The sequence below is a fragment of the Solanum dulcamara genome, chromosome 11 (genome assembly GCF_947179165.1).
Source record: "Solanum dulcamara chromosome 11, daSolDulc1.2, whole genome shotgun sequence".
Lineage (NCBI taxonomy): Eukaryota > Viridiplantae > Streptophyta > Magnoliopsida > Solanales > Solanaceae > Solanum > Solanum dulcamara.
Window position 1 is genome coordinate 57,302,436 of NC_077247.1, and position 18,345 is coordinate 57,320,780.

The 18,345-nt window shown below is 32.4% G+C and overlaps 3 protein-coding genes and 1 long non-coding RNA gene across 5 annotated transcripts; 1 reads left to right on the plus strand and 3 right to left on the minus strand.

Annotated features, from left to right (window-relative positions):
- The first annotated feature begins 852 nt into the window (after positions 1-852).
- LOC129873993 (uncharacterized) lies at positions 853-3,967 on the plus strand. The gene is made up of 3 exons (XM_055949200.1): positions 853-1,452; positions 1,771-1,877; positions 2,962-3,967. Exons 1-3 carry the CDS (start codon positions 1,090-1,092, stop codon positions 3,683-3,685), a joined length of 1,194 nt encoding a protein of 397 aa, XP_055805175.1. The 5' UTR covers positions 853-1,089; the 3' UTR covers positions 3,686-3,967.
- A 92-nt stretch (positions 3,968-4,059) lies between these two features.
- Positions 4,060-6,074, minus strand: LOC129873994 (uncharacterized). 2 transcript variants are annotated; one of them, XR_008762820.1, is made up of 6 exons: positions 5,620-6,074; positions 5,132-5,199; positions 4,935-5,050; positions 4,524-4,706; positions 4,352-4,441; positions 4,060-4,254 (listed from the first exon to the last, which is right to left on the minus strand). It is a non-coding gene; the product is annotated as an uncharacterized LOC129873994 (long non-coding RNA). The 2 variants fall into 2 exon arrangements; XR_008762819.1 differs by having other exon boundaries at positions 4,060-4,441.
- Positions 6,075-7,151: 1,077 nt separating this feature from the next.
- Positions 7,152-11,472, minus strand: LOC129874177 (probable 2-oxoglutarate-dependent dioxygenase At3g50210). Its single transcript, XM_055949423.1, has 12 exons — positions 11,329-11,472; positions 10,928-11,043; positions 10,500-10,618; positions 10,354-10,417; positions 9,150-9,217; positions 8,729-8,787; positions 8,450-8,615; positions 8,286-8,305; positions 8,162-8,208; positions 7,858-7,938; positions 7,687-7,776; positions 7,152-7,587 (listed from the first exon to the last, which is right to left on the minus strand). The coding sequence occupies exons 1-12, from the start codon at positions 11,360-11,362 to the stop codon at positions 7,459-7,461; spliced, it is 993 nt and encodes a 330-aa protein (XP_055805398.1). The 5' UTR covers positions 11,363-11,472; the 3' UTR covers positions 7,152-7,458.
- A 1,432-nt stretch (positions 11,473-12,904) lies between these two features.
- Positions 12,905-14,125, minus strand: LOC129873245 (protein IRX15-LIKE). Its single transcript, XM_055948297.1, has one exon. The coding sequence runs from the start codon at positions 13,912-13,914 to the stop codon at positions 12,988-12,990; it is 927 nt and encodes a 308-aa protein (XP_055804272.1). The 5' UTR covers positions 13,915-14,125; the 3' UTR covers positions 12,905-12,987.
- Between the last annotated feature and the right edge of the window lie 4,220 nt (positions 14,126-18,345).

The following is an 18,345-nucleotide window of genomic DNA, read 5'->3' on the forward strand; positions in this document are numbered from 1 at the left end:
TCGCTAGCAAAATTTTTAAACGGAGGCTACTTTTTAAAATTTTTGTTAAGCGAAGCCAACAAATAAAAACCACTTTTTTTCTGGAGGCAATTTGTGAACTTAATCCGTCTTCATTAAGGTAGTGTATATTCATTCACCTGTTTAAGGCGTTTGCAAAAAAAATATGAACTTCAGCTGTACCTCAATATATTGAACATAAAATTGCATATTATTTTCTTTAAATAAGTTGATCTTTAATATTTACCTTTTAACAATTGAATTTATTTCTAATGAAATATAAGTTCTTTAAAAATTTAAATTATAACCAGACATAACTTATGAAATAATATAATACGAAATATAAATTTATTTGCTTCATCAAAATATTAAAGTATTTATTATGAGCGGAAAAAATTAAATTAAATATCAGTGCAAATAACCGGTATAGTGATTTTTAAGGAAAAATTATCAGAGAGAACATTTTTTAATAAATAATTATTGATTTTAGCGATACTTTTTATTTGGTACCATCTATAGCAATACATAACAATATTATGATATAAATGTTATGTATTAAAATTGAATTATGCATGCACTATTAATGTATTATAAGTATTTTAAAATATATTATATTTGTTTAGTAAAAAATTGACACAATATATTATAAGTGTATTAAAGTATGCGATGAATATATTATCTATGAATAAAACTTGTATTATATGAATTTTATAAGTTATTCTCACTAATATGTATTAAAATTATATTATAAATATTCAATTCAAAAAATTATTGCTATAAATAATAAATATTTTCTTAATATACTGTATATTTACATAAGTTTCCCACTTAAAATTGTGTTCGGCCCGTGTAGTACTCATAATTGGGCCTGTGACCCTATAGATTTTGACCCGGGCCTTAATCAAGGTAGTCGACATTCCTTTAGCGCCCTGTGCTAGCCGTACCTCAACGGCGAAAGGCGGCGGTTGCGGCAGCGACGATTGGTTGCGTGGCCGTCCCCGTTGCCTGTTCATTGGATTCGACCTGATTCCGCCATTTCTCTGTCGCACAAACTCAGGTGTTATTCTGACTGTCTTCCACTGAAAGCTTTTAATGGCAACCAAAACCATAAACCTCAACAACGAAGCCATTGAAGACGACTGTCTCTGCTCGGAGACCACTACAGATTGCTCTGTTCCTTTGGAACAGAAGGATCTAGAGGAAACACAGTCGTTGGCTCTGAATCGTCCAAATGGGTACTTGAAAGGAGAGTCGCGGATAGAGAGAGCATGGTCTCATTGGAAGAAGCTAGGCGAGCCCAAACTTATAGTGGCACCAATGGTTGATAACTCGGAGCTTCCTTTCCGTCTTCTGTGTCGAAAATATGGTGCAGAAGCTGCTTATACTCCTATGCTTCACTCGCGTTTATTCAATGAAGATGAGAAGTATCGGGCTATGGAATTTTCCACTTGCAAGGTATCTATTTGCTTGTAATAAGTGTCATGTTAACATTTATGTCGTTGTTTTACTTGAAAATCCCTGAGGGGTGGTGGCACACGATTCGGAAAATAACAATGCCCCTGTTGAACATATTGGTGTTGATTTATCCAATTCTTTGTGTTGTATGTAATTGTTTAACATGAGAATTGTTCAATATGTTCTACCTCAATCATGGTAAAGAATTTCATTTGGATTGGTGAAATTTCTGTATAATTTATCAAGTTCGTCTCATGCATTTTGTGCACATTCTGCCACACACTAGTATTTGAGCTGATTCTATTTTGTTTTATGTAGGAGGACCGTCCACTTTTTGTCCAATTCTGCGCAAACAATCCAGACACTTTGCTGGAAGCAGCTCGAAAAGTTGAACCCTATTGTGACTTTGTGGACATCAACTTTGGGTAGCCTCCTTTTTGAGTGTTTCCTAATCAAGATGCATAGATTTTTCTCATATACAATGTTCATATGAAGTTAGTCTAAACTTTGGTCATGTTATTAATTCCAGTGATAATTTTATGTCCTAAACCCTGTAGCTTTACCCTACCAGCTTTGCGCATTGATGATCATATAAAGTAACAATCTCAAGTCTCCATGCCTCTAATTCTATGGAAATATAGACGGCGCCACATTTGAATGTTGAATAAGTTTTCATAGTATGTTAGATTCAATTACTCAGTGTTACTGGAACATCATTCCAATTACGAAATCTATTTCTTCGTACCTGAATTTTAAAGGATAGACATTTGTCTAAAAACATATCGAGTATTCAATGATAATTGAAGTTGCATTAACATGAATGTAGTCACACCTTTTCATTCCACTCCTGCGTGTGGTGGGGGGTGGGGTTGGAGGTGAAGGGGGTAACAAAAGGAGCAATTAGGATCCATTTGTTCTTAGAGTTATTTACTTGATTAGGCTCCAATTGCCATGTTTGACAGAGGAAAGTGGAAGCAAAGAAGATAAGGAATAAAAATAGTTTGCCATTCCGTCAGAATTATCCAAGAATAAGAAGAAAGACGAGCTTCACCTAAACCATGGAAGTCAGACGGTAACATTCTAAACATTAATGGATTTTGGTAAAGTTTCCAGTTGTGTTGTTGTTCTAATGGGATCATAAATTGAAGTAAGAAACTAGGAAAGCTTTAGTACCGATGAACTATAAGACAAAAAAAACAGATAAGTATTATTCTGATGATTCTAAAGACTTAATGTACTCGCATAACTCTGATTTGCAACTTGTTATTTCATGTGCTTGCTTATGCTGTGGTTAGAGACATCCTTTAGTAATTAGTAGTGGGTAAGAACAGAGCAGCTTTTCATTCAGATCAAGATTTGTGGTTTTATTTTTCTTTCTGCATTTCCTTAAACTGTTCTATGCACGAGACTGCAGATTTTTTGCTATATTTACTGTATTATCTATGCAGATCATTTCTCCATTCATCTTTTCTGCCACTTCAGTTTGCTAATCTACTACTTGCTATGAAGGTGTCCTCAGCGGATTGCAAAACGCGGGAATTATGGTGCTTTCCTCATGGATAATCTCTCTTTGGTCAAGTCTCTGGTAGAGAAGTTGGCGAACAATCTTAATGTTCCGGTATCATGCAAAATCCGAATTTTCCCTAATTTGCAAGATACACTTAGTTATGCAAAGATGTTGGAGGATGCAGGTTGTTCTCTTTTAGCAGTGCATGGACGAACGAGGGATGAAAAAGATGGGAAGAAATTCAGAGCCAATTGGGAGGCCATCAAGGCTGTTAGAAATGTTGTCAGAATTCCTGTCCTGGCAAATGGTAATATAAGGCACATTGATGATGTACACAGTTGCCTGGAAGAAACTGGTGCTGATGGGGTACTTTCAGCAGATCCTCTTCTTGAGAATCCAGCCCTCTTTGCTGGATATCGAACTGCTGAATGGGGATTGGGCAGTGCAGGAATGAAGGAAGATGATAAGCTAGATCAGGCTGAGTTACTGATAGAATATTTGAGGTTTTGTGAGAGATATCCAGTTCCTTGGAGAATCATCCGTTCTCATGTGCACAAGTTGTTGGGAGAGTGGTTTAGGATCCAGCCAAGTGTGCGAGAGGATTTTAACAAACAATACAAACTCACATTTGAATTTCTTTATGATTTAGTGAATCGCTTGAGGGAACTTGAGGTGAGAATACCGCTTTATGTGAAGGATACTCAGGCGGCAATAACTTCAAATTGACTTGTTCAAGTTCTGTTGGAGCCTGCTATGGTAAACCACCAGCTTTTGCTGGTCATTCTTTTCACTCCAACTCGTGCTTGAAAAGTAACATGCTCTCACAAATGTTAGAGGAGGTGCAGGGTGACACGTATCGCAACCTTTTACCTCATGTTTTGTATGATTATATATTAACATTATTCTTGTATCATTGAGATAACTTTTACACATGTATTCGAATTGTATCCTGACTAATTATTCGTAAGGTGACTAATTGTTATGCAATAGATGCACTTGGACTGATTATTTGGTAGGTTATGCAATAGTGCTTTGATTGTATGATCAAGACAACGTACCCTGAATCATTTTCATTTTCATTGTTTTCCCATCCCATAGGTGGATGTCCTGTACGTTCTTATTTTTTAACAAAACCAGCTGAAGAAACCAACAAAAGAGGAGATAAATTCAGACTTGGCTCAATCTCTACATAACAAAATTGGATGTGACTTTGCTGACCAAATGCTTCCCGTAAACAGCTCCTTCACAATTCTTGGTGCCACCAGTCTTGTGTAAACAAACATCCAGTGGCTCTACTGCAGCATCGAGAAGTTGGGCAATAGGAGAAATAAAACACGCATCATCAGAAACTAACATTAAACCATACCATCATTCTTGTACTTTAGTTGTCACCTCATAAAAGTAGGCGACACAAACACGATATTTGGGGGAGTTATTGATGACCCGGTGCAACGTTGATTCATAAATTCCGTTTGATAAGATCTATCAATAGCCAGCAGAACAAGAACAACTTAAACAGAGGGGATAAAATTATTGAAAAAAATTTATAAAGCAAATTGCGTACCTTCAACATATCTCTTATATAGCACACAAATGTTCCAGGAAGTGGTTACAACAACTCAAATTGATTAGTAGTTAAACTAAAACCAGCAACATATTTCATGTAAAGATTCAGCATTCTTTAAGGACTACCATTATACCTGAAGGGCAACTATGTCATCATCTTGGTTGAGTAATGTCAATAGTCCTGTAAGACAAGAAAACAAGTTTTCATGATTGCCAGTAAATGCAGGAGAATGTAAAATCCTTGTAGAGATAACAAGTGTTACCATAGTCTGTATGCGCTCCACTGAGAATCAAGTATTTGATTCCAGATGGAGATCGATCACAGAAAGCAAAAAAAAAAGATCGATATAATCACTCGATTGTTAGAAAAGAGATATACTAATAACAGGACCATCCAATATTAACTTACCATCCAACAACATTATCAGCCTTATCATGTTCATGTAAGATGGATGTAGGCTGTGCAAAGGTCAATATAGTGCTCCATCAACTCTCTGAACTTTGAAGGGTTACTTGGGTCTTGGCCTGCTTATAAAAATTAAAACAATGTACCCAAGGACAAACAAAAACAATGAAATACCAAATAATAGTAACTTGTTTACCTACCATAAGTTGGATCCTTGCATAACTTCTCCAAGATCTCCATACATTCCATGTTTCACTTCTCTATAGAACTGCAGTCCACAAATGAGATTGGGACAAAATGTATCAAACGGCGATTTACAAATCGAAACAACACCAATTACTACTGAGGTCTATTCCAATTTATCTGATACTCTTTTCTTTTTAGTCTGTCTCTTTTATATGTAGACAAAGTTTAAAATTCTTATTTTATCCACACAAATGTATAAAACTTATATTAGACCACAAGTTTTAAAAGTTCCCTTTTTTTAATCAAAAACTTATGTGTAGTCAAATAGTGTCACATAAATTGGGACAGATGGAGTAATAATTATTAAACAAAGCATTCCTACATGAGAAATGTTGGCCATAGTTGAAGAGAGGTCTTTAAGTTTAACAGCAAAAACAATCTTGAGTATAATAAATTTGTGAATGATTGAGATGAAGTAATTAATATTTATATAGTAACCTACATCAATAGCTTCTTGCATATCAGATATGCCTTTAGTTATATTCTCTCGAATTCTTCGATATCCTCTGCAGGTAAAGATACATAGGCAATTAGTATTACTGTAGTTAATTAAGATAATGATAATAACAATTTAAGAATAAACATGTATCCAGTTGCTGCAGAAAGTTTGATCTTGATTTTCTCCTCATAGGGTTGATGAAAATATTTGCGTGTCACGCTTTTGATCTCTTCCATAAGGGAAACAGGGATGCCATGCCCCTTCTGCATGATTGCCAAACAGAGAGGGTCAAATGTACAAATACATGAGAAGGTCAATCCCTCAATAATATAATCTAGTTTCAAATGTATGTCTATATTGCATGCGCGGTGAAAATACTGGGTTCAGATAAATCTCCTATATAGAAATAATTAAGACATAAAAGAATCAAGCATGTCTATAAGCCTGATCTAATTGTCTAACAACTTGAGCTACACCTTCATCTGTTTTAAGTTATACACGTCATCAGTAATTTACACTAAAACCCAAAAAAATTTGATTTATATTTAAAGTGAAATTTGCAATTGTTAGATAAATGTGATAAGTTTTAAATTATACACATCATCAGTACTTTACATTTGAACCCAAAGAACATTTAATTTATGTTTAAGTCTTCCTAAAAAAGTGAAATTTGTGTCGCTAGGTAAATGTGACATAATGGTGTAAATATGAGTTAAAAATCAACGACACGCAGCAGGTTCCTCGTCATTATTAGCTTTATGCTCCTGATATGATCCAATTGTATTAGTTACTGAATTTAGCAGCTTGGAGTATTGAGATTGATTTACTTTAGGTATTTTTAATTTATTTATTTATTGAAGTATTTGAATAAGATAAAATAGTACTTTAAAACACTTAGTTTTAAATCAAAATAATAAAAATAAATAAATAACTATAAGTTATAATTTCTAGCTTATGCTTATAAGTCATAAGTTCTAAGCTCGTCCAAAATGATGTGCACTAATTTGGCGGAAGTTATGTGGTCACGTGAGAGACAGGTGCATGTGTAAATCAGTCTGTGTGTGTTTGGGTACAAAGAAAGTAATTTTTCCTTAAAAATTAATTGACCAATAGAAATGAGAAAATTGAAAAATTGTCTCCTCCTTTCTCTTTACTGAAGAAAAACGGGGAAATTACAACACTCACCATGGCTCCTGTGTAGAAACTTTAACGAGGTCTATGCATCCCCGTTAAATAATACTTTCTCCGTTTTATATTACTTTTTATGTTTAACTGACCTAGTTCTTAAAAAAAACTTAATTAGAAATGTATTTTATTATTTATGTTTTAGAATTATAAATTTGACTACTATTATTGTATGACATGGTATAACCACATAATGCACAATTCGAATATTGGCACAAATCACGAGATCATGTCCCTACATTGGATCGTTTTACGGACACTATTATTCAATCGAATCGCCTATGCTTTGCCAATATATTCCATCAAAAGAAGAGCTTCTCCAAGCTAGGATATAAAAAATTACCACCACATATATAGGAAATCTATCTACCATTTCCAATGCTATTGGTCCGAGACCAAGACATCACTACAACAAGTCTTGCCCAGAAACTTGATGCATTTAGTTAAATTCTGGACTGGACAAATTGATACGCACATATTTAGCTTAGCGAGGACATAACTTTAGATGGAAAAATATGGAGATCGAAGATTTATAAATAGTTGAGGCTCTGTGCATTGTATGTGTTTTTTCTTGCATACCAGTAGCACTAGTATTAGTGTTGTAATTTTTTGTCCTTCGATTCATGTTACTGCCTTGTTGTTTCTTTGCTTCAGTTATTACATAACAAAATTGGTGGTGACTTTGCTGACCAAGTGATTCCCGTAAACAGCTCCTTCAAAATTCTTGGTGCCACCAGTCTTCTGTAAACACACATCAAGTGGCTCTACTGAAGCATTGAAGTTGGGCTATAGGAAAAATTAAACACACATCATCAGAAACCAACAATACGCCGTACCATCATTCTTTTACTGTAATTGTCACAAAAGAAAATGGAAGTCTTTAACCTCATAAAAGTAGGCCACGCAAACACGATAGTTGGGAGAGTTATTGATGACCCGGTGCAACGTTGATTCATAAATTCCGTTTGATAAGATCTACCAATAGCAAGCAGACAAGAACAACTTAAGCAGAAAATGTAAAAATGATGAAAAAGAGTTATAAGGGAAATTAAATACCTTCAACATATCTCCTATATTGCACACAAATGTGCCGGGGATAGGTGGTGCTGATATCCACTCACCGGATTTATTTCTCACCTTAAAATAACTCAATATGATTAATAGTGAAGCAAAACGAGGTATATATTTCATCAGCAATTCAGCTCGGTAAATCAGGAGGAACTTCAAATCATAAAACAAAGACGTATAGCTTTACAAAGTAAATCTAGGAAGTAAGCATGCTTTTAGGACTCTGGAAGCCAATCTTCAGCAGTAGCTCCGAAAGAAGGAAACAAAATTGGAACAAGGGACTTTATTATACCTGAAGGGCAACTATATTGTCGTCCTGGTTGACTAATGTCAATAGCCCTATAAGACAAGAAAACAATCATGATTGGTAATCAATGGCGATAGGGTACTATCCTTGTAAAGATCAGAAGCTTTACCATAGTCTGTGTGGGCGCCACTGAGATTTATTTGATTCCAAGAAAAGAGATGGTCAATACAGAAAGCAAAAACATCACTTGTTGGAAAAGAGATAAACCAATAACAGAAAAAAAATATCTGAAAACAAGAGAAAGAAAACGTGACAACCAACACTGCGACTTACCATCCAACATCATTGTCAGCCTTATCATGTCCATTTGAAATGGACGCAGCAGGGTAGCCAATTATTCGAAAGACCCAAAATGGATCACCACCAATTTCACCCTCCATTTCATCCACTGATCCACCCAACGCCAGAGCAATTCCCCTCATTATCTTTCGTGATAGATCTGTCAGCAATATAATATTAAAAATTCACCAACATTTTTTCAGTGCCAATGTAAAACTTTTTTTATCAGTTGCAAAAATGTAGGCGGAGTACGTAGTCTACAGAGCAAGGCACCTGTGCAGCGGTCAATATACTCCTCCATCAACTGCTTAAAATTTGGAGGATTACTCGGCCTGCATAAGAAAACAATGTACTTAGGCTAAACAAAATGAAGAAACAACAAAATCCAAAAGTAGCCATTTAGCAATCAGTAGCATAAACCAAGTAATAGCTATGGGAAATATAGGAGAAAAATATTATTGAATTGTGTAAGAACAATATTACACAAAGACCCTATTTATAGACACTATAAAACAATCCTTTTCCAAGTAAGATACTATAAATTATTCTTATTTCTATTCCTATTCTAATTAGGATTGTGTACATCTATTCCTATTCTAACAATAGCAATAACAAGGGTTTTAAGATGTACAAAGGGAAAAAAAAGGAGGGGTTAGTGCAAAGACCATGCATTATAAGCAATTCGTTAACCTACCACATGTTGGTTCCTTGCATAACGTCTCCAAGATCTCCATACATCCCATGTTTCACTTCTCTATAGCACTGCAACCCATAAGTGAAATTGAGACGAAAATGCATCAAAGATGATTTAGTAATAGCAACTGCAGAATTACTAATAAATGTTAACAAAGTATTCCTATAAAAGCTGTGTCAAGACACATTGAGAGGAGTTCACATATATAACTTTGCAAACAAGCGAAATGTTATTTCTAGTTGAAGAATAATCTTCAACAGCAAAAACAAATCTTTCCCAATTTGTGAATGAATTTAGTATGAAGTTCACAGTTGAGCCAGAAATCCAATTAATTGAAACAAGATCACCTATAAGGGAATGAGCCCCAATCCAAGAGATAGAGAGTAAACAGGAATAGCACTATAATCTGTACATTGTCTAAACTCTCTTTTTTAAGGCATACATACTTCCATATTTTGACATTCAAGTGTTCTGCACGTAGAAGATATGATCAAGATGAGGCGAACAGCAGAAAATAAGTCTACTCCTCTGTTTTCACCACTGGCTACTTTGATGAGACAAATACTAGGCATATTCTTTCTTGCATTAACAGTTTTCCTGTGCAACTCATCTGCTCCATACAAGTTTAATGTTACCTTACTTGTCCACCCCTTGCATCCAAAGACTACATATTTACACGTCTAGAATATCTTATAACACAGTGCTTCAATCCGTTTCACTTTTATGGAACATCCTTTATCTTAGATAGAATGAATGGAAAAGGAGTGCTTGTGTTGTGGTTTTCGTAGTTGCAAGAATTTTTTATTTTTGGAAACTGGAGCACACACTCCCAAACCTCCAAATTGTGAGCTAATAAACGCGAACAGTTAAGTACTGCATAATATGTGAAAATTTCAAAGTGTATAATCCAAAACTTCAAATGATAAGAGTAAAAGAAATGTCCAAAAGAAATATATAATAGAGATAATACGCAATTGGGCCAGAATAAGAAAAGAATATAGCTATAAGCATGAGCTTACGGGTGAAAATAGACTTATCGAAATCTGACTTTGATCCAATGCCAATCAAAATCCAACTCAAAACTTTAGGCAATGGTGAAGAAACCTAAGAAAGCTTGAATAACCCTTTTACAACAAGCGGGACACTTATTTATCTATAATAACATATATACACACACACACCATAAGTAATTAATATAACATACATCAATAGCTTCATGTATATCAGGTATGCCTTTGGTTATATTCTCTCCAATTCTTTGATATCCTCTGCATTCAAGATACATAATCAATCATTATTTAAGATAAAGTATCGAAATAGTCACAATTAAAGATAACAACAGGAATAAACCTGTATCCAGTTGCTGCAGAAAGTTTGATCTTGATTTTCTCCTCATAGGGTTGATGAAAATATTCGCGCGTAATACTTTTAATCTCGTCCATAAGGGAAACAGGAATACCATGGCCCTTCTGCAAGATTGCGAAACAAAGAACAGTAGAGATCAAATGGACACTAATCTCACAACAATTTATCTGAAAGATCCAACTTATAACTCAGTCAAAGCTTAGTTTCTTTCACAGTGACAGCATACTAGTTTCCCAAAATTTGCAAATTGGATCGATACAAAAATTAGGCTGCAATCAAAACCACCAATAATTTATTTATTTTTAAAAACAGTCCAGTGCACTAAGCTCCTGATATGCACAAGTCAGGAGATCATACGAGATTACCAATAAAATCCATAAATACAAATATTAGAAGGATAAAAGAAGAATTACCACATAAAAGAATCCAGCATCTCTACAAGCCTGATCTAATTGCCTAACAACTTGAGCTACACCTTCATCTTGAGCAATATTTGGATGATCCCACTTCTCCAAAAGAGGACTTAAATCTGTCTCATATGGAAAAAACAAAAAAAAATAGTTTCCACAGAACCAATGGAACAGTGTTAAGAAGGGTTTCAACAGCAAGGCGGAGCTAGAGCTTCGCCTACAGGTTCAGTAGATCCCAGTAACTTTGTCTCAAGAATAATAATTTGTGTTTCTAAATAATAATTTATCAAGAATACACTAAAGTGTCATTTTCTAGAATCCAGAATTCATAATTCAAAATTTTAGAAATAAAACCCAAAAAATCAAGAAATTGGAAATTGGACATTGGACTTGAAAATTCAGACCTATAAAAGGGATAGACTTGAAATCCGTAGCCATGGTGCTTCCGGTTTTCTCTGTTGTTCTGCTTAGTTCGCTAGAAGATGCAGTTGGAATCTATCACTTCTGCCACGTCATTAACGTTTAGCTGTTTCATTTTGTTAAGATACCTGATGGGACAAATCTACCGAACAATTATTTGCAAAAAGATTATAAAAATGGTCCTTATGGTTAGGGTAAGGTTCACACTAGTCTTTTATATATACTCTCAAGTGATTTTGGTCCTTTAAATTTGTAAAGGGACTACTTTTGATCTCCATTAAATATTGGAAAAATTACCTAAATACATTATATTCTTTAAAATTTCCTATTATTTGAAAAAATTACAAAAAATTATGTAATCTTCTATTTTTGGATACATCACTTTACACAATGTATCGGTCGGATACATCACTTTATCAGAACATTTTGAGATGTATTTGGATTCCACCAAATTTAAAGAATTTTTGTAATTTGAAAAAGAGTAAGAATATGATGTAATTAACTCTTAACACTGTGGAATTTGTGTAATAATCCTTCCTGAAATATTTAACAAAATTAGGTTGTTAGATTTAACGAAAATTATGGAAAAATAAATAATTTGATAGGAACTTACCTATGGAGGTATAATTTCTCAGTTTTTGCTAGAGTAATTTTAATTTATTTATCATGGTATAATTTTTGCTATTCTGATCTTTGTCTAGTGCATAGTGCAATTTTTAGTGTTGTAAATATTTGCGGGAATTTTTTAGTATTTCTAAATAACTCTTTTTCTTTCACAATTTTCATTAAATTTCATAATCAAAGTTTTTTTAAAAAAAAATAAAATTACGATGATTAAAAATGTTTAATTTTAACAACTTTAAAGGATCAAAAACAGTTTGCGAGTATACGTAAGGGGCTCATTTAAACATACCCTAAAATATAAAAGAACCATCTCTTATTTTGTGTGAAATTATTAATGATTTTATCTTAATTAACAATTAACAAATTTCACAAAACGTACCAAATAGTTTGAAGATCATGGATAATAGAATGTCTCATTCTCTAAAACAAGTGCTAGTATCTTTTCTTTCTTTTTCTTCCTTTTTGGAAAAAGTGAGTATAGTCATTATCATTTATAGTGTATGTCGTATTATATCATATTATTTTGAGGAATAAAATATTTTGATAGATTGTATCGTTATATATTGTGGCATATCAATAATTTGAAGAATAAACATATGATATATCATTGTTACATAATATCACATATTAATCATTTGAAGAATAAGTCTATAATATTATAAACAAATAAGGTATATGATAGAACTATTTTTAAAATAGCAGGGTAAAATTACAGTGAATGAATATTCGTAAAAAATTGCTTAAATCTTGTGTATTGCACTATTGTTTTTGCTGTGGAGCTGCATCACCACGAGCTAAAAGATTTTGTCAAGTTGCTGTAGTAAAAGTACAAAAAGTTTTGACAAAACAGTTGCCTTTTTCCATTCAAAGAAGAATACATTTGACAATATACCAAAAGAGAAGTTATTTTTTACACTGGCCCTTCTTCCCCTAGCATAACAAATCCAAAAATTTGCAATATCTTTAAATAAAATGAAACAGAAAATAAAGCCGATAGATCATAACAACATAAACATCTGCTAAGAATACGAATTTGCTGTTGTTGAGTTATGGTTGCGACAGAATTGAAAGCTGTTTGCATCCATTCTCTCCAACACAAAATGCCCCAACATGTCCATAGATTTAACCAAATTCTCTTTGCATAAGAACTCGTCGCTTGTAATTCTATCCACTTGTTGATTAAAATCGTGCACGAAAATATGCGTCTTTGGATTTCCCCCTTTCTTGCTTCGCGCCAATACGCTAGCAGTGAAAATAGCTGACATTCGGCCTGGTGCCTCGGGCCAGTATCCTCTTGGACCATCAACCAAAATCACATCCCAATCCACCTCATAAAATTGATTTGGCAAGTCATTTAGCCCGAGTTTGCACTCCGAAAACAGCAAATTCTGCACGGGCTTGCATTCGTTTCGAACTTGTTCCTTCACTCCTGCAATCAATTCCTTCATTTCACTCAATTTAGTTGTGTACTGCACGTCATAAGCTTCAATTTCTGGGTATTTTTCTTCAATGTAAGCAGCATAATATCGATTTTCGTCGATAAAAACCGTTCTGCCATTGTGATTCAGGGCTTTCCAGAGAAGGGTCTCGTGAGTAAGTCCAAAAACAAGTAAATTGCAAGGCTGAGAACATTTTTGGAGAACATCAGCAATATGTTTGATATCTGTGTAAGACATGTGTTCTGTATTATTCGAATTTGATGCATAATGGACCAAGGCCCTAGCCACAGCCTTTGACAATGGTGGGGTACTTGTACTAGTAATTGTAGACGCAACAGCTATAGAGGTCGTGATTTTAGACTCCCTCGTATAAATCAGAGTAAGAAGAAAAGCAAGTGTCAAGAATGACACAAAAGCCAAAGCCCAAAAACGATTTGAACTCCCCTGCTTTTGGATATAAGGGTGAAGGAGTATTAACTTTGTGCTACTTCCAAGAGTATTCTTCATCTTTGATTGCCTTTTTGCAAAGATGGAATTGGAAATTCTTGGAAATTAGGATGAGTTTCTTGTGAGAAAAATGAGGTGAGTTATAAAGTACTTGCTAATGATGACATTACAATGCCACCAATATTTGATTAAGAAAAAGCAAAGTCTCGTTGGCATTAAGAAGTTGACTTGTTGACCATCTGGCTGTGTGATTGGCTAACTCAATTTTTGTTGCAACCAACTTGTTTTATTTTCTTGTAAAAAAATATACAATTCATATTAAAAATGGAGTAGTTGAAGGGAAGGTATTTGGTAGTGACTGAGTAACTAATTTACAAGCAGTAAGTCGCTTTTCCTTGCTCATTCCATCTTTATTTCTCACGTAACCTCTAATAATAATAAATTGGCATTTTACACTTAGAGCAGGCGAATCAGATTCCATTAAAATACATTAAAATACCTTCACATGTATCTTACAATATTAGAGTTAGTTGATGACATATAATAACCACTCAAGTGTATCTAATTTGTTGGAGTTAGTCAATCATACTTCCTAAACCTACTTTAATTTTGAATTGTCCAAAAGTTTTGGGCGGAAATAAAAAGGAATGGACGTGTATAGATTATGGTTGGATGACGAAATTGCTTTATTTCTTATTGAATTAGTACATTTATTCTCATGAAACTCGCTCAATTGGTGAATCTGTTTTATCTTTAACCTTTTGTTCGTCATCTATTCCTTCAACTGATAGATTGAAAATTCTAGTCTGATTAAGGAATAAACAGGATAGGAAAAGAGGGATATTAATAACTCTCTAAATTTAAAACATGCCATTAGCTACGGACTCACTTAATTTATTGAAATTTTGTTGTCACGGTCCTAAGCTTCAATATAGAATTCTACATCTTCACCAATCCTTCTTGTCCCATTATGACACAGTGCAAAAGAGTTCATTTTTCATACAATACAACTTATCTAGAGTCTCCTGTATTAAATTTGGGCAGTTTGGGGAAGAATTAAAAAAAAAATGTTTTAAGTGACGTAATGAAGCATTAAATATTACTAGTTCTATACGTTTCCTCCTTGTTTTTTCTTGGTGCGTTTTAATTTTCTGAATGTCTCTGTCATCTATGACTTTCGAACGTTAGTAATAACTTCCATGTAGCAAGAACTACCCAGTATCAAAAATAGAGCCTAAAATATCTTTAAATTATTAAAAGTAATATAAAAATATTTTTTATTTATTTATTGAGTCTAAAATATTTTTGATATCCATTTTTAGGTCCAAAAATGACCTCTTATTTAACAGAAAAGGGCATGAGGAGCATTTTTATACTATTTCCAATAGTTCGAGGGTATTTTAGGCCCTTTTCCGTAATTAAAATTCTGTATTTTGATTTATAATTAATTTTAAATAATTAAATTATAACCAATAGATGGCAACAATGTGTTTAAAAAAATTATTCAAATTGTAACCAATAAATGGCCGCCACGTGTTTAAAAAAATTATTCAAATTATTTAATTAAAATTATGTTAAAGAAAATGGCTTGATTTTTCTTCTCTGTTTAATAATACTGATTTTTCTATAATACGTATAAATAAAATAACTAAAAAAATTTAGTTATACGTATAACTAAATTATTTTCTAGTTATTACAAGCTAGTTAAAAATTATTTTAAACTAAATTAGTTATTACAAGATGGTTAAAAATAAATAAATAATTTTTTTTTAGTTTTTACAAGATAGTTATTGTAAAACTACATTGTAATAATACATATAACTAAAAGATTTTTTTTAAAGTTTTTCAATTTTTTTCTCATAATTTATCCAAACCAAAATAATAAATGTTTGATAACCATAAAAAACTAAATTAAAAGAAAAAAAAACTTCAGCAAATAGAAATGTTATGTTTTTTCCTATAATTTATCCAAATCAAAACAATATCCTTTTTCATGATCTCAAAACAAACTTTTAAAAAAAAAAGAAGAAAAAGCTATGGCAATAAAAAACTATTAGATTTATATTTAAAATTAATTATAAATCAAAATTTATTTAACATAATTTTAATTATGAAAAAGTAGGCATTCCCTCGAATTATTAAAAATGGTATAAAAATGCCCCTCATGCCCTTTTCCGTTAAAGAAAAGGTTGTTTCTGGACTCAAGGATATTTTTGACCCAATAAATAAATAAAAGGTAATTTTAATAATATTTTTAATAATTTAAAAATATTTTAGGTCGGAAAAAAATGTTGGAACCTTTGTTCAAAACCAATTATGATAGTGGGCCTTATGATGTCATTAATAATATTTTGGGCCAGCATCATGGAAATTCAGCCTCAGCCTTTGTCATGTACGAATAATTGTCTCGAGATCCTTGACAAGCAATGCATCAGTCATTATAATTGATTTTGAATTCGCAAGTCATCACTGAGTCCACTGTTCTTATATAACGATCAGTGTAATATTACAAATATTTTGTCCATAGGGTGTATTGGCACACCACTTCCAAAGCTTAAGATTCATGATTGGTGTTGTCACGTGGCACGTTAAGTAGATATTTTGATCAAAATCTTTCGTGTTACACTAATCAACTACCTATCAAAGTTGCTTCGTAGGTTTGTTTGGTGCGAAAATGATGAAAAATTGTCCTCTTCCACTCAAGAGTGTTTTCAACTCAATCGTGCCATAATTTGCTATTAATAAGATTTTGATTTTTATGAGGAATTATTGGCAATTAGAAGCTGCTCAATTGTAAAAATTTAAAGCCTTCTCTTTAGCTTTGTAAATAGGCCCACGGTAAAGGAGAAAAGACAACTCTAGGGGTAAAGAACCTTTTTTCGTGCCCCAATACAGTGTTGCCTATGAAACAAAAGACACTACTTTTGGGGGGAAAAGGGTGGAAAGGCCTTGAAAGTTTGGACTTTAACAAAAGATGGAAAGATGCCATTTTCCTCCTTAATTAACCTTCTTTCTTGAACTTAATTGTCATTCCGTTACCAACCATTAAACACCTCTGCCATTAATCACTATTACAATCATCAACACCATCACCCCATCTACCAAAAAATCTAATATTTTAATTAATTTATATTTATTATCATACACATTTAGCATATTACAAAACAATCCGTGTTAATTATGCAATATTTAAATTTGAAAATAATACTTTCATAAATAAATATATGTGTGTATATATAGTTAAATTTAAAGATTGTAATTTTAAAACATGTTTGTACATTTTTGGTAAGCTTGCTTAATGTGTAGGGAAGGTAATCATTCACCTCATAAGATCACGCCATGATTGGCTTAAAAGGATGTGGTATTAGGCAAAAAGGGATAACACTATACCAGCTCCATTAAGTTTCACTCATATTCCTTATATTCTAATTTGTAATGATAAGTTACTCATTTTAAAAACGTTCCAAAGTATTTGACGAATTTTCATTCAAATTATTATTTATAGATTCTGTAAACACTCATGACTAAAAAATCATTTAACTGCTTAATTTATATTTTTAGATGAATGTATTATCTTGTCAAACTAGATATTCAATAATTGTTTTTTAGTACTATATGAGTTCATTTTTACTTATTTAATATTGACTTGATATACACTTTCATTAAGTAATAAATAGAATGACAATTTAATCATATTATTTTTCGAATATATTAAATTTGATGCTTTGATAAATATATTGAAAATGGGTTGGGAAAGGGTTAACTGGGCCAGTTTCTAAACAAATTGGACATTTGAAATTGAAGGCGAGTCATTTGATTATGAGTTTGTCATGTGTTCTTACCTTTGGGATCCGTTTGGTTTGAATACAAGTTATGATGATATTAGTTATGATGAGATAAGTCATGATATGATAAGTTAAGCTAAGATTATTTCTTATTGATTGTTTGGTTTGTTATATTCAAAATAATATGCATTGCATAAATTTTAAGAATAAGTTATTTGTTGATAAATTATGTTGAGATTATTTTATATTGATTGTTTGGTTTGTTATTTTCAAAATAATATACATGGCATAAATTTTAAGTACAAGTTATTTATTTACACAAATACCCTTCATTTTTATTAGTTTTTAATATTTTCTTTTGCAAGCTTTAGTTATTCATTTTTTAAAAATAAAACTCTCATCTTATTTAACATAAATATTTTTGTGTGTGCATTCCTATGATGGCACCATATGTATTTAAAAATAAAACTTTCATTTTATTTAGTTTAAAAATAGAACTTCAATCTTAAATTGTTAAAGTAAAAAATGATTTATTATTTATATCACTTCATTTAAGTACATATCACTCTTAAATTATAAAATATTAAAGTTTTCATTTTAATTATATTGATATATAAAATACAAGCTTTCAAGTGTCTAAAAGAATATATAATTAAAAATATCTAATTTATTTTATAAAAGGGGTCTAAAGGGATATTTTTGTCAA

What these genes read in the sequence shown, in the direction of transcription:
- LOC129873993 (XM_055949200.1), top strand. Translation starts at nt 1,090, where the DNA reads ATGGCAACCAAAACCATAAACCTCAACAACGAAGCCATTGAAGACGAC. An exon ending in TGGAATTTTCCACTTGCAAG is followed by an intron (nt 1,453 to 1,770) that starts GTATCTATTTGC and finishes TGTTTTATGTAG; the next exon opens with GAGGACCGTCCACTTTTTGT. An exon ending in TTTGTGGACATCAACTTTGG is followed by an intron (nt 1,878 to 2,961) that starts GTAGCCTCCTTT and finishes CTTGCTATGAAG; the next exon opens with GTGTCCTCAGCGGATTGCAA.
- LOC129874177 (XM_055949423.1), bottom strand. Translation starts at nt 11,362, where the DNA reads ATGGCTACGGATTTCAAGTCTATCCCTTTTATAG. An exon ending in TCTGCAGCAACTGGATACAG is followed by an intron (nt 10,418 to 10,499) that starts GTTTATTCCTGT and finishes TCTTGAATGCAG; the next exon opens with AGGATATCAAAGAATTGGAG. An exon ending in ATATACATGAAGCTATTGAT is followed by an intron (nt 9,218 to 10,353) that starts GTATGTTATATT and finishes TATGGGTTGCAG; the next exon opens with TGCTATAGAGAAGTGAAACA.
- LOC129873245 (XM_055948297.1), bottom strand. Translation starts at nt 13,914, where the DNA reads ATGAAGAATACTCTTGGAAGTAGCACAAAGTTAATACTCCTTCACCCT.